The following is a 15,650-nucleotide window of genomic DNA, read 5'->3' as shown; positions in this document are numbered from 1 at the left end:
GCTTTTGTTGTTGTTGTTGTTTTGTTTTTTAATTTATAATTTAGTTGCAATATAATTTTCCCCTTCCTTCCCACCAAACCCTTCTATATACCCCTCCCTGTTCTTGAAACTCATGAATATTTTTCATCAATCATTACATGCATATATGTATACATATATATTCCTAAAAACAACTAGTTCAGTCTGTATAATGTGAGTTGCATATATGTTTTCAGGACTGAGCAGTGGGCACTAGACAACTGTCCTGTCCCTGGCTTTCTTCACTTGGTTATAGTTTTTGGGAAGGATTGAGGGCTTGTGGGCTTTTCTTCATCCAATTTGGCATCTTCACTGGTAGCATCCTTGCTCAGCTCATGTGGCTGTATTGGTGAGACTATGGGTATAGCCTCTTATCCTCCTAGGAGACACAAGCTCATAGCAAACTCCCTAATCCATTGACTCTTACAGTCCCTCTTCTGCGATGCTCCCTAAGTCTTAGGTGCAGGTGGTCTCCATCTGTTTTAAAGAGTTTCCTTGATGAGGGGTGAGGATTACACTTATCTGTGGGTATGAGGACACATTTGTATAGAGTGTGGTTAGGGATTATGCTGGGTTTGTAAAGCAATGGTTTACAAACCGATGCTCCTGTGCTAATCATGATTTCTCTAGCACAGAGTAGTTAGCTACCTTTCCAGTGTGCTTTTAAAATTGTCATAGTGCATTTCTGTATGAAAAATATGTAAAGGAGATGGCTTTTACTTTCTTACGTTTTTAATAGTGGAAAAAAATGGTGTATTTAGAATCAGTCACCTGGACTGAGTTTAGAAAATCCCAGTTTTGTTGGTAACATCTAGAGCATCATAATCAGGAACCAGCTGAACAAGGTATTGACTTTGTTATAGCTTTCTCAGAGCCTGTTTGATCCGGTGCTTGTTGGCCTTGACATCACATTGAACACAAATGCGCTGTTGCCTTCTGTCCCCTCATGGCTGACTCATGATCAGATGAATTCTATTGCTGATGGCAGAGTGGTCAAGCTTGTTTCTCCTGGTGTGCTCTGGTGAGGCTATTTGGGCTGCAGGGTCCAGAGCTGCAGGATGGGCGATATGTGGATCTTCATTTTGTGGCTGTGGACACCTTTCAGCACTGCTTTTGTCTTTGCTTACCCTTTGGCTTCAGAAGCTTCCGGTATCCAGCCTCTGAAGTGCTAGGATTATAGGCATTAGCCACTGTCCTTCGAATATTGCTTTTGTGCTTGTCTGCTGATCGTTTTCTGTTTGTATGTTTTTGTGTCTGTTTGCAGTCTTAATTGTATTCATTTGTGATTCTAGAATTGAGCAGCAGTTTGGACCAAAAGGGGCTGAGAATACCTCTCCTCATTTGACATGGATAGGCTATATATTCTTTATTCATTGATCTTATCTATGTTTTTTTACATTTTTTTATGATAAAAACATTTTGAGTTCTTCTAGATTCTGGAGATTCACATCTTCATCATCTGTAGTCAGCCTACCATTTTAGAGCACACTGCGGCTTCTTATATCTAACCTTAACCTAGACAGAAGAAGTGCTGGATTTAGGACTTAGGATACTACTTGAATATAGAAAGAAAAACAGTCACAGAGTTGGCATAAACATGCATATACACACACACATACTCTCTCTCTCTCTCTCTCTCTCTCTCTCTCACACACACACACACACACACACACACACACACACACACACACACACAGTGTGGAGAGGGAGAGAGAGGAGGGAGGGAAGTGGGGAAGATGCTGACTGACTGACTCCACTGAAACAGAATAGAGCACCCAGGCAAACCCACACTAGCCAAGTGGTGTCCGTTCGTGGTCACTAGGTGTCAGCCTTACCTCAGCTCCCTTCCCTGCTGCTCCCTCCCTCTTCAGGTAACTACTATTCAAATGTGAATTTATATGTGATCACATGATTGAGATCCCACAGCTCTGTCCCTTGCTTATTTCCCATGATCTTCAGTTTCATATGTATGGTGAGTTACAGGATTTACTCTATTTATGGCTTAATAGTACTTCATTGTGTATATGTATTTCTGTGTCTTGATTATTTCACTAGTGCTACAGCAGACACAGGAGTACAGATGGTACTTTGGTATTTCTCTCTCTCTCTCTGTTTTTCTCTCTGTCTCACACACACACACACACACACACACACGCACGCACGCACGCACGCACGCACACACACACACACACACACACACACACACACGCACACACCCCTAGTAGTAGATTAGAAGATCAAGTAGCAGTTCTCTTTTTAGGCTTTGGAGGAGCGTCCATGCTTTTTTCTCTAATGACCATGGTAACTGCCATCAACAGCAGATTACAGGGGTTTGCTTTTCTCCACACCATGACCAGCCCTGGTTCTCTTATCAGCACAGTGGTCTTAGAAATGCCACCGTTACATGTAGGCACCATTAGGCCCCTATAGAGTATCCTGGCATCTGTGGCTCTGTAGTGTATGCGTGGGAAGGTTCAGTGACTTCATTCCCTTGTTCTCTCCTTCCATCTCACCACAGGCCACAGCTGTGCTGTACATGTTAACGCACACTGTGAACACACCGTGTTTGAATGAACCCATACTGTGTGAACGAATACACACTGTGTGAACGAACGCACACTGTGAACAAACACACATTGTGAATACTGACTACACTTTGAAGTCAGAATGTCTGAACACTCCAGTTTTATTTGTGATTATTTGTTTATCCTGGGTCCCTTGCATTTACATAGGAGTTTTAGGATTAGATTATCATTTATTTTTGCCAACAGCTGGAATTCTGTAGAGATGGTATGCCTTCTGTTATAGAATAACTCATCCGTTCCATGAATATGAGATGTCTCTCCATTTATTTAGGTTTTCCTTCAGTAAGATTTTATAGTCTTCAGTATGTAATACTTGCTTTTGTTTGGGCAATTTATTTGTACTCATTTTATTCCTTGTACTAACATAACTAGAAGACTGGGCAGAGAACTTGGGGCCTTGTGTGTGGTAGATGACCAGCTTTGTTAATGACTAGCTCAGTGCTCCAACCCCTGTGATTATTTTAACTGTATTCTTAGATTGTTTGTTGCCTTTGTTGAGGATAGTTAATTTTTTACATATTGATGCAGTGTATTATATGTATAAATAGTTGTATTTATATGACAGCACAGTCCTACTATACTTGTTTACTAGTTCTAGAAATAATGTTTTGGTGAGTTAAGAATTTTTAACATATTTAGTATTATATTATCCTTGAATAGGAATAATTTTCATCTTTCCTACTTAGTATTTTATATTTATTGATATTATTACTACTATGACTATTATTACAATTACTATTATTATTACTAGTCCCCTTCTCCTGGTTAGAACACTCTAGACCACAGTGAAGTAACAGTGGAAATCCTACTTACTGATGCTATTGGTAAGGCATGGAGTCCTTTGCTATTACATACGATGCTCTGTGAGATTTCCATAGATGCTCTGTCGTAATGACAGTCTCCCTGCTGCCACTGTGGAGTGACTGACTGGAAGCCCTTCCTGTGCCTGTTGAACTGATGAAGTGGCTGCTTTCTTTTCATAAATGGAGGCAGTGAACTCATTAGTCCAGTCTTTTTAAGATAAGGTATCCTTTCAGTCTCCTCTCTATTGTCCTTTCTCCCTAGTACCTGTACTGAAGTTTGACCCCAGGACTCCTGGCACACTGAAGTGTTGTGCACTTAGCATACATGTGCAGGTCCCGTCATTTTTATTTAATTCAACCAGACATTCTCTTTTCACATATTTCTAGAAGAAAGTGTTTGCTCATTAGTTTAGATATTTGAGAAGAATTTGTCTCAAAATTATTAATAGAATTAGGGTATAGAATTCCAGGTTCCTGCCTAATGTTCTGTACCACATTGCTTCTTTAGTGAACTAATATTTAATGTAGCCCATGAGCTAATATAAAAATGAATCTAGGATTTTATCCTTTTGCTTGACATATTGTTTTCTACTTTACTATGATGAGGTTATCCATGTAGCTGCAAGGTTTCTAGTTCAAGGACTTTTGGCCTTCTTTTGGGAGCTTCTGTGAGGATACTGGGCTGCAGTTGTAGAGAGTAGGTGACTAAGCCACATTCTCACCTCGTGAGCCAGGAAGGAGAGGTCTAATATCCTAGGGTCCCACACTCTACCTCAAGAAGTCTACCAATGACCTAAGTAAGGCTTTATCCCAGGCCCTACCACTCAGTCATCTTTACATTGCCCAATAGCACATTACATGGGGATATTTTGGGGGGGACATTCAGTATCTAAACTTTAGGACCACCTAATGGCTCTATCATATTTACTTGCTGTTAAAAGTTACATGTGGCCCAGCTTTATTGTATTAGACCACTCTGACATTATTAAATATGCATAGATGAAATATGGGTATATGCTTTTTCTGTGTTCATTCTTCAATAAAATGACTTAACAATAAAATAAAAGAATTGAGATATATGAATCCAAATTACCCTTAATAATAAACATACTCTCTAGTGTAATAATGCTTGATGATTTAACCTCTAAGCTCTGAGATTTAAATATCTTAAGTCAAATCTCAACTTCTTTGCTAACTTGCTATGAGTCTGCGAAAGCTGTTCAAACTCATACTTGAATCTTCTTAATTTGTGAAAATAGTTGACCTCAGGTACTGTTGTGAGGTTATCAGTACAATGTGTTTTGCATATAGGAAATGTTCCACATATCTCAGTTGGGAGGATGAGCGTCTTAGTTATCTCTAAATTCCTCTGTTGTCCCTGCCTCACCACCCTCTCCAACCCCTCAACCCCAGTCATAGTAACAATGAAAGTCATTTAAGAGGTAAACTTCAGGCTTATTTTGAAATAAATATATATTGTACAATAAGTAAAATTGGCTAGTTTTGATTTTTGTGGTGTATGTGTGTGTGTGTTTGTTATGTGCATGTTGAATGTGTATCATTAGACACTTAATGTCAATGTTGACTGTTTCTCCCCACCACTCTCCTTATTTGTTAAGGAAGGGCTTTTGAAGAACCTAGAGCTCCCTGGTTGAGATAGTCTAGCTAGCCACCTCACCCCAGGGACCCTGTCTCTGCGTTCTGAGTGCCAGGATTACAGCCAGCCAGCACACATCTCTAGGTTCTGCATGGATTCTGAGAGCCAAACTCTGGTCCTCATGTTTATTAAATAAGTGTTTTATCCTGGATCCATCTCCCCAGCCCTCCCCATGTTGTATTCTGTTTATCAGTCCTTACAACCTTCTGTGTTAGGGAGAGTAGATAGAGTGACCTTTGCAGCATGTATAAAATCCTACACTTCATACTCAGCAATAACAAAAAGTTAAGATCCTATTAGCTCCAAGTTTTGTTTCTCTGTAACCATCTTATATACTACTTCCTTGTTATCCCTCATTAGTTCCTACTTTTATTATATTTTCTATGTTTAATTCTTTACTTTCTCCCTATTATGTAACAGAGGATCTTTGAAAAACTCGGTTGCATGTTTCAGCTTTGCTCTCTGCCCTCTTTATGAATGTGTCTGATTAATGAGTTTATTATTCTAGCTAGCCCTTATAAAATACACACAATCTAGGTATTTTATTTACAAACCATAATCCTAAGCTAGGCGTGTTTTGGAGCTATTCTAACTTTCTCCTCAGCTATAAAGTCCTTTGTTACTTGCTGTTTTTCCTGGCCACATGCTCACGGTCCATCTCCTCTCATGGCAGCCTCCTTCTCCTCTATCTTTTTTCTTCTACTGCTTCTTCTTCTTCTTCTTCTTCTTCTTCTTCTTCTTCTTCTTCTTCTTCTTCTTCTTCTTCTTCTTCTTCTTCTTCTTCTTCTTCTACTTCTTCTTCTTCTTCTTCTTCTTCTTCTTCTTCTTCTTCTTCTTCTTCTTCTTCTTCTTCTTCTTTATCTCCTCCTCCTCTTCTTCTTCCTCCTCCTCCTCTTCCTCCTTCTCCGTTTCCCTCTTCTTCCTCCTCCTCCTCTTCCTCTTCTTCCTTTACTTGCAACTCCCTAACTCAATTCTCAAGTCTCACCTTTCTCCCTCCACTGCCCAATCACAGGTACTCTCCTTCTATTGACCTGTTAAATTGGAGGGATGGTTCATATAGCATCACTTGGTGTGTGTGAGGATCTGCTCATCAGGGACAACCACATCTCGAGAGCCAGAATACAAGCAGCACCAGACCAACCCACCACATTTCCCCATTTTTTGTCTAAATATAAAGAGTCTCTTATAATAATAAAGAACATACAATAGGAACCATTATGAAACAATTATAAAAACTATTAGGTAAGAGTTATATTCATAATGTCCAGTCATTTTATATTTGATAATTTAGATAAAGTGTCCTATCATGGTAAGTTTAGAGTTCTGTACCTAAATCAGTTTCTATCTTAACTTGTATTACCATCCTAAAAATATCTTCTTAGACCAAGAACATCTTAAATCCTAAACAACTTAAGCTTATAGTAAGACTATTACTATCTAGTCTTCAACCCCATCAGAGACCTTAAAGAGAATAAATATTACCTGAATATGCAAGGAAGCATAGGGATACAGCTTCAAATAAGAGAGACAGCTGACTGCCTTGACAGTGCTCAATATTCTCTAAAACATTGGAACATCATCTTCAGCCTTCTGGCCCAGAATATCTGACAGGCCTTTTTTGAAGCAGGAATTATGAACGACTTGCTTATTCTGTCTTGGCAGAGTTTGGCAGTTGACTTTTCTGACTTTGTTTGTCCTTTCTGGACAGCATCCTATCTGCAAATAAAGTTAAGATGTTTTCTTTGCCTGGTGGCTAGCTTGCTACAAATGAAGCTATCTACAAATGGAGGCTCTCTGAGTTGAATGGTATGCATCCAGGAGATGACATGTCTCAATGTCAAAAAAGCCTTAAATAAACATTTAAATGCCATATTCTGTGAGTCTGGGGGGGGGGTTGAAGACAATCTATCTATTTATAGCATATCTGAAGAAGCAAACGTTGCCTTTCCTTAACTACATATTGTCTGTTCAACCCAGGATGGATATTTCTCTGATAATCTAGACTAATACCTGACATGATCATGAGTTTGACTGTCTATTAACTTGTATTTCTTAGTCATATTTAATAGTTTGTAGTAGCAGCCATTAAAGGAACTGGAGCTTTACATTATATCTTTAATGATTATATAGTTACAATGTATCTTTAAGGATTATATAGTTATAATATCTCATATAAGAATTTAAAACAGGGCTGGTGAGATGGCTCAGCGGTTAAGAGCACTGACTGCTCTTCTGAAGGTCCCGAGTTCAAATCCCAGCAACCACATGGTGGCTCACAACCATCTGTAATGAGATCTGATGCCCTCTTCTGAAGTGTCTGAAGACAGCTACAGTGTACTTACATGTAATAAATAAATCTTCTAAAAAAAAAGAATATAAAACATATACACATTATGTGTATCAAAAATAACCTTAAATTTATATTGATATATATAATCTAAACCAATGTAACCTTTAAATTTGTATCAGTGTACAACATTCTGTACCAATATAACAAAATATAACCTCAATTTTTCACCAACAGACAAAGATCTATACCAATGTAAGATTATGGCTATAAAATATTTTTTGGTTTAAGAGTAGAACCATTAACATCTCTCCTATTTTCTTATTATTTCTGTAATATTTCTATGTTAGACCATGAAAGGTAGCATGTTTTCTGTTTGAGAGAGGCTTATTCCAGAGACCAAGTAGAAATTTCTACAAGGTACGGAATAGTGACCTATACCTCCAGACATTAGGCGCCTGACACGAGCCCTCAACACCAATATCCTATGTGGTAAGGCAATGCTCCAAGCTCCTAGTATTCTGGCTGGACTATACCCCCGAAGTCACCTGACCACAGCCAGGTATGCCCCACCCCACAGTTACCTGGGAACAGCAAGGTAGCCCAGCCCACCATAAAAAGGCCTGCTTGGCCCCTCCTTTCTCTTAAGCTCTTGCTCCTTCTCTCACCTCTTGCTCCTTCTCTCCCCCTCCCTTTCCCCTCTCTCCATGTAGCAATATCTGGCTTCTACTTTTCTTCTCTCTCTCTCTCTCTCTCTCTCTGCCCCCCCTCCCTCCCTCTGTCCTTCCCTCCCTCCCTGTGTCCCTCCCTCCCTCCCTGCCTCCCTCCCTCCCTCCCTCCCTCTCTCTCTCTCTGTTTTCTACAATAAAGCTCTAAGACCATGGACTGCCTCCTTTCATCTAGACTTACTGTGCTGGAACAATGGCTTAGGCCTTCCCCTAAAGAGCCAAGTCTAATCTCCTGTAGGAAAGTCTCCCAGCATTTCCAGCAGCCAGACCAGATCAAGGACTCTCGCCCACTGGAGAGAATCACCCAGCATTCTCCCCACCCCCCTTTATGGATTAGGAAGTTGACAAATTCGTTGAAGGTCGTAGTGAAGATGATAGAGATGGTATATGAACTGACATGAAAGATAAAATCTTAATTTTCATTGTGCTTCGGATGGTCTTCTGGCACCTAAAATAAACCAGCTAGCTAACCACTCTGCCTACCCACTATTTCCTCTGGCAGGCTGGCTTACTATTTGCCATAGGATTGAAATTCATGCATACTACCAGGGTCAGAGCTACTTATGCTAAATTTTATGTCTTGTCAATGATATATTTTGTGATATTTTTCCCTCTTCCCCTCTCTCCCCCCTCCTCTTTCCCTCTTTCTTCCCCTTCTTCCCCACTCCACCACTCTATTCTCTCTCTCCCTCTCTCTCTCCCTCTCTCTCTCTCTCTGTCTCTCTCTCTGTCTCTGTCTCTCTCTCTCTCTCTCTCTCTCTCTCTCTCTCTCTCTCTCTCTCTCTCTGTCTGTCTGTCTCTGTCTCTCTGACTTACTATGATACCTTCCTACTCCAGCCTCTGTCCATGGTGCTATTTTGCTCTCTGCTCTGTCCAAAGGGGAAGGAATGAAATCAACAACTTTGGGAAGGTTGACTTTTTAAACTATACATAGATGTACTAAGGCATTGTGCCTATAATTTAATAGATGGTAAGAGTTTTCAGTAATGTCATGTTGTATTTGTTACCGGCAGGTAGCTGAATTTGTTTGTGTAGCGTACTTTTGTATACCACTCTATGTAGCACAAGAGTAAAAGCTTTCTTGACTAGTGAAATTGGCTTCTGAACTTGATAACATTTTCTGTGATAAAATACTAATTGACGTCCAAGATAAAGAGAATTTTCAAGGTCACAGCCCCAATGAGGAAAGCTGCTTTTGTAATCTTTCCTTCTAGTAATTAGTTTGGTTTATTTTTACATCTGGTTTGGTCTATGATATTTTACATTCTTATAAGGCAAACATCCAACCTATTGCATAACTTGTTAAAACCTGAATTGCAAAACAGGTCTGTTTAAAAAAAAGAAAAAACGAAAATGTCTACTTTAAGAATATTTCACAGGCTGGAGAGATGGGTCAGTGGTTAAGAGCACTGGCTGCTCTTCCAGAGGTCCTGAGTTCAATTCCCAGCACATGGTGGCTCACAACCATCTGTAATGGGATCTGATGCCCTCTTCTGGTGTGTTTGAAGACAGCTAAAGATAAATCTTTAAAAACAAAAAAAGAAGATTTCACACAGCTAGCCTTTACAATTTTCCATCTTATCCAGGGTGGTTAAGAGAACTGTAGGCAATTGCAGAACAAAAAATGAGAATTTCTGGTGTATGCATTATTGGAGACTGAAGCCCAGGTTTTAGGCAAACTAGGCATGCTTGTAACATGAGCTATATTGGTTTTTGAGGCTAACCTGGTTTACAGAGTTTCAGGACAGCCAGGGCTACACATAGAACCCTGTCTCAAAAACAAGCAAACAAACAAACAAAGAACAAAAAACAAAACAAAACAAAACAAAACAAAAAACAAAACAAGAAACTCTCGTCTCCAGCTGACTTCGAGCTTGACATCCTCCTGCCTCTGCCTTCTGAGTGCTGGGATTATAGGTGTGCATTACCACACCCAGCTCACAAGGCTTTCAGTGCTACATTCATGTCTCATTGCTAGTACCTTTCACAGTTCCGCAGAGGCAAGGCGCATGTAGAAATCTATAGTTGGATAGTTATGGCTGTGTTTTACTCTGGAAAACCAACTCTGTATTCCAGGTAACAGACCTAAACTCAAAGAACATGTCTTTGATTAATATAAAAAGATCAGTGGCTAGAGAGATATAAAGGCCTGTGGTAGAGCATTTGTTTTCCACAAGTGAGGCCCTGAGTTTATCCATAGCAAGAAAAGAGAAGTATACAAAATAGGGTGCATTTGTTTTGTATTAAGCAGAACTCCTTGGCATATCGTATTATAATATAAAATGGTCTCTGTGAGTTTTCACACAGAGGGCTGCAGTTTATTAAAACTCTCTAAATGTTTAAAGCTTATCTTCTTACTTTGTATTATTTATTAGGCACCCCATATAGATTAGCAGCATGTTAAAATGACTGTGTTCTTGTTTCAGGTTAATGAAACAAGATGCGTATAATAGTACCTCACAGAAAGTTCTGGATATGTATGTGGGTTTTTTGTTGTTTTGATCTTTATTCAGCATATCTCAGAGAGTAGGGCTAGGGATGTAACCCAAGAATATGTACTTAACATACACGAAAACCAGGTTCATCCCAAGCACTTGTGAAAAAGGAAAAGAGAGGTGGGGAGAGGACATTGGCCACCGTGGAGCCATGATGCACGCTCAGGCTGTATTCTGCTGCTTTCTGTTATACACAAAGCACAGTAGTTAACTTCTGTGCTTCATATTCCTATCTGTTTAGTTTAAGTGGGGATATTCTTTTTGGATTATGACAGTTCAATGAATTGATTTATATGGCATTTCCAGTAATACCCGACACATAGAGACTATTAGTTAATGTATGCTTTTACATGTTCAGAGTCTTGGTAGTGCATATCCATGCAGGTAGAAAAGCATTGGGACATTGACTGTGATCTTCATGTTGCTTTGAGCAGCACGGTTATATAGTTAACTCTGGATTATATGTTAGTTTACAGATGACACTGTAGGATTGAAAATTGGCAGTGAAAAGAATATTTTCCTCCCAGGGGTAAAGTCTGAAGGTCCATAGCCGTGTTTCCTCTTGTTATTTTAAGAGGAATGAATAGTTTAAGTCAAAATCAAGTTATATTAATTAAGCTTATATTATCTTGGTTTTTTATATCATTGCTTTCAATGCTTTAGTTTTATGGAAAGAACAGTTTTTCTATTTATTTTAAAACTATAATTTATAAGACTTGTGATTATTAAATAAATAAATAAAGCCCTGCTTATGTCAACCTCATCAAGTGGCTTGGATTGAATGTCAGGTCATCAGAATATTTATTAGTTACATAACCCAAAAGTTTCTTTTAAAACCGCGCATGGTAAAAATTCCTTAATGGGACCGATGGCAGCTTTGGTCGTCCAGGAGTGGAATGTTATTGCCAGCATGACAGTGGAGCTGCAGTGATCCAACTCCAGTTCCTGATTAATGAGGTCAGTGACTGTGTATATTCCTCCTACTTAGACCCAAATTAGAACACATCTAGTTCTTCAGGTGACTTGCATAGACTTATAAGTAGTTGAACAAAAACATAATATCTTGAGAGTCAGATGAAGTCATAATTCATTTTAAGGTGCCACCGCTAATCACACAATATGTTTTCTTAGAATAATGTTGCAATTAAAATAAAAATATTTTTGTTACCTTATGGTCTATTTTCATTATTATTTCAACGATTTTGGAAGTTACATAGCATTAAAAAAAATCTGTATTGAAATAGTGTTAAATAGAGTGTTCATTATAGGTAAAAGAAAGTACATTAACAAAGTGTTTCAGCATATTCCTGGGAAGCAGCTTCCATTTGAGTAGCGTGTTGCTTACTGGCTCTGTTTGTGAGAATGTGAAATGTGAAAGGAGCCAGAGAAAATTCCATTTTATAGCGTAAGAGATTCTGCTGCAGAGAGACTGATTGAGAAGGGTTCCACTTTCTTTAAATTGAGGATAGTCCGTGAACATTATTATTGCCCTAAATTCTTAGGATCTATAGAGTAAGTCCCAAAATATATATATGAAAGATGGGCCAGTAAGATCTCTCAGTGGGCAAAGGCACCATAATAAATTTATTATGATCTGTGACTAATTGCCTTAGTCTACAGACTGTTATTCTTTTACTGTATCTCTGTCTTCTCTAGGGCTTTAATGAAAATGCTCTTGGAGAGGTCCTGGCTCTGAAAACTCTGGCGTGTTGAGCCTGGGCAAGACTGATCCTCCACCCCCCTGTGCCTCTCTTACCCATGTGTGATAGGATGTGTCCGCTTAGTCAGTGTTTTCTGTTATTCAGAGTTGACGACTATCATATTCTGTTGTTATAACCTAAGTAAAGGACTTCTATTAGGATTTGTCTTATATAAATAAGGTGAAGTCACTTTATATTTTGTTTTTAGTCAAGACAGAATCTATATTAATGAGGAGATAATTTGGGGTCTGCTATAATCTTATGGATTTTAGCCATCCCACCAGATCTTAGCATACTTTTGTATTATGAGATAGTAAGCTACTTAAGAAATAAAAACATTAATTAGATACATATGTATATAACATACTCTTCTCCATCTTCTGTTTGGAATTTGGGTGTGGCAAATATTTCTTAGAACTATAATCTATTGACAAAAAAGTCTTAAATCTAAGATATTCTGGCAGTTATTTGGAAGTGTAAAAATGATCACATATAAAATATACTTTCTGTTCAAGGGAGCCCTCGTGAGTGCCTTGGCTGATGACACCTTACACTTGTGGAATTTACGTCAAAAAAGGCCTGCCGTACTGCACTCACTGAAATTTTGCAGAGAAAGGTAAGAGTTCTGTTTTCATACAGATAGAACATTTGCTATTCTCTTTTGATATGCTTTTTGAGCAGTATGTTTTGGGGGTTGGAGTGTGACATACTTATTCTAGATTTTGAGAAGTAATTTCAGTGTCAGAGGATACACAACAACAGCAATGTAAAGAGAACAGTGTAAAGTCTCTCGCTTTGATTCCTGAAGTAATTGCAGGATATGTATAAAGGTGAAAACAAATCTCTACATAGCTTCTTTTTTCTTTTTTCTTAAAAAAGACATTGATAGTCTTTCCATAACTTGTTTCACCTAACTGCATACCCAATAGGTTGTCTTATATCAGCATCTTTAGATCTCTCTGGACCATTTTCATAATTACATACTCTCCTATTTTGTCAGAGTGTCATAGTGTGCTCAGTAAATCACCACAAACATTTATAGTTGTTCCTTTTGCTTTATTATGTTGCACTATATATTATATATGTATATACATATATATATATGAACATATGTAAGTATATCTAAAAGATAAATTTCTAGAAGTAGAATAGTTGGTCTAACATATCTCTCATGACAAGGTTTGTGAGCTTTATGTACTGACTGAAGAGATCTTAACAGTTTTGTTAAACACTGTTCTCCATGTGTTTTTATAGAACTAAAAACTCACAGTTTTTGTTACTATGCTTCTCCTTTGATTCATCTGGTGCTTACATTTGACAGGAAATATGAATTAATATATAACCTTTACAGTGTGAGACTGTTTCCAGATGTGTGTGTATGTAAGTATTTATGTATGTACGTATGTATGTATGTGTATATATATGTATGTGGCAGTAGTTGGCATTGAAGATAAAATCACTTCTTTTGTTCAAGGATTAGCCTATGTTCCAGTTTTACTGAGTGTTAAGTTCAGCTGTCAGTCTTTGTCTCTGGTCTCCCCCAGCCCCCAAAGCCTTCACACTAGAGCAAGGCAAGCTAAAGTAGTCTCTGAAAATACAGCATCTCCCAGGGCCACAAATCTGAGGGCATATCTACATAAATGCAAGTGGGTGGGAATACAGCATAGATCTAACAGGGAGTTAGTGAGTGTTGTGTTGGCTACATCACGATTGGGAAGATAAACTTATATATTATGTCAGTTTAGCCATGCTTGCTTCTAGAAGGGCAGAAGTGAAAGAAAGGTTACTAGCAAGGTCCATGGGAAACAAAGAAGCAAAAAAGCAGACTTGTTTCCTACCTCGTGACTACTGCACAGTCCTTTAATCTGTTTGCTAATGGCTTCTCAGGGGGCGCTGTATCAGTTTCAGTGCCCTACCCTAGTGAGAGATGGAGAACTAACAGGGTTAGCCTATGGAGCTGGAGATCTAGTAGGGTAGATGTCACACTCGGATCATTTTGGCTCCAAGAAGGCATTTGGCCATGTCTAGAGACAACTTTCAATGTCACAGTTAGAAGTACTGCTGTCTCTAGTGGGTAAATGCCAGAAATTCTACCGTCTCTGCTATAGTGCACAGGATGACTACAACAAAGAACCATATGGTCCAAAATATCAGAATTATCAAAACCAACAAGCCCTGAATTGTAGCAATTCAAAATGATGTAGTGATGTAGAAGTTCTTATAAAATACCATTTGTTAGAACTTGCTAGGAGCAGGCGTTCTAGCGGAAGAGTATGTCTGATGCCTCCTTTGTCAGTGACATGCCCGTTTTCAACTGAGCAGAGGACTATAGCAGTACTTTGCCCAGGCTCACAAGCGTATTCGAGATGAGATACCTGTTAAGTGCTCAGAATGAAATAACTAAACATTGAGGGGTCCACTATTAGGAGCTGATGATAATCAAATATGGAGGTTGTTTGCAAAGCAATATTTGTAAGGATTTGTTGAGTTACAGTTTTTATATGGAGTCCTTGCTGTTCTTGCCCTATCCAGTCCAGAAGTCTGCCTATACCTGTGGGCCCTGTTTTGTGATATTGTGGAAATTAGAAGGAAAGAAGTAGGTCATTGAATCTTTAATATGTTATCCCTTACCCCTTCCTGATGCTTGCTCTGCTTCCTGTTTCATGTGAAGTGAAGAATTTTCTCAGTCACAGGCTTCTTCAGCTTCTACCCAAGCATGTGGTGCAAGCTTGAACTTGTGAAACATTGATCCCAAATGAATCCTTTTTTCCTTAACTAGTTTTTATCAGGCACCTCGTTCACAGTAGTGAAAGCTAACTAATACAGAGTCTCCAAGAAATTGTAGGTCCTGATGGGGAAGGGCAAGTCAGTCTAAGATGCATTGGCAGATAAGAAGTCCCACTGTGAGAAATGCACAAAAGTGACTTCTCCATAACTGAAGTCTTGTTGTCTCCCACACCCCCTTGATTGGGCACCACTATGTAAGACACATCCTGACAGTTTGCACAGTTGTATGCCATGTTGTAAAACTGACAAATAAAATGAATTGACCATTTTCCAATTCTAGACCTGTAATACCCACATAATATGCAGAAGCTTGTTAAAGCCTGTTCAAAGTTCAGATCCCGTGAGGTGTTTATGAGGGCTGTAGTAAACAAGAAGTTGAGGCAGGACTAAATGTTTCTGGAATACATCTTTTGGAAGATTTCCTGTGCATGCTGAGAACAGTTGGTGTGATGGAACTTAACAATGGGCCCTGGTCTTCACAAGTAAACCTTGTGTTGTTACTGTTTCTTCACATGGCTGCCAAGTGAGATGCACTGAACCAGGAGCCTGGCTGGCTGCCTCCCTCCCTCCTTCCCTCCCTCCCTCCCTCC

General features: G+C 39.0%; 1 protein-coding gene across 3 annotated transcripts in view; it reads left to right on the top strand.

Moving 5' to 3' along the window:
• Stxbp5 (syntaxin binding protein 5) overlaps window positions 1–15,650 on the top strand; it is a 152,925-nt gene that overhangs the window by 27,520 nt on the left and 109,755 nt on the right. For all 3 annotated transcript variants that reach the window (XM_031380371.1, XM_031380369.1, XM_031380368.1), the window contains exons 3-4: window positions 11,449–11,530; window positions 12,789–12,889. In XM_031380371.1, the coding sequence (XP_031236231.1) occupies window positions 11,449–11,530; window positions 12,789–12,889 (183 nt within the window). The remainder of the gene's footprint in view (window positions 1–11,448; window positions 11,531–12,788; window positions 12,890–15,650) is intronic.

The sequence above is a fragment of the Mastomys coucha genome, unplaced genomic scaffold (assembly GCF_008632895.1).
Source record: "Mastomys coucha isolate ucsf_1 unplaced genomic scaffold, UCSF_Mcou_1 pScaffold2, whole genome shotgun sequence".
NCBI classification, from domain to species: domain Eukaryota; kingdom Metazoa; phylum Chordata; class Mammalia; order Rodentia; family Muridae; genus Mastomys; species Mastomys coucha.
This window is presented reverse-complemented; position numbering and strand designations above follow the sequence as displayed.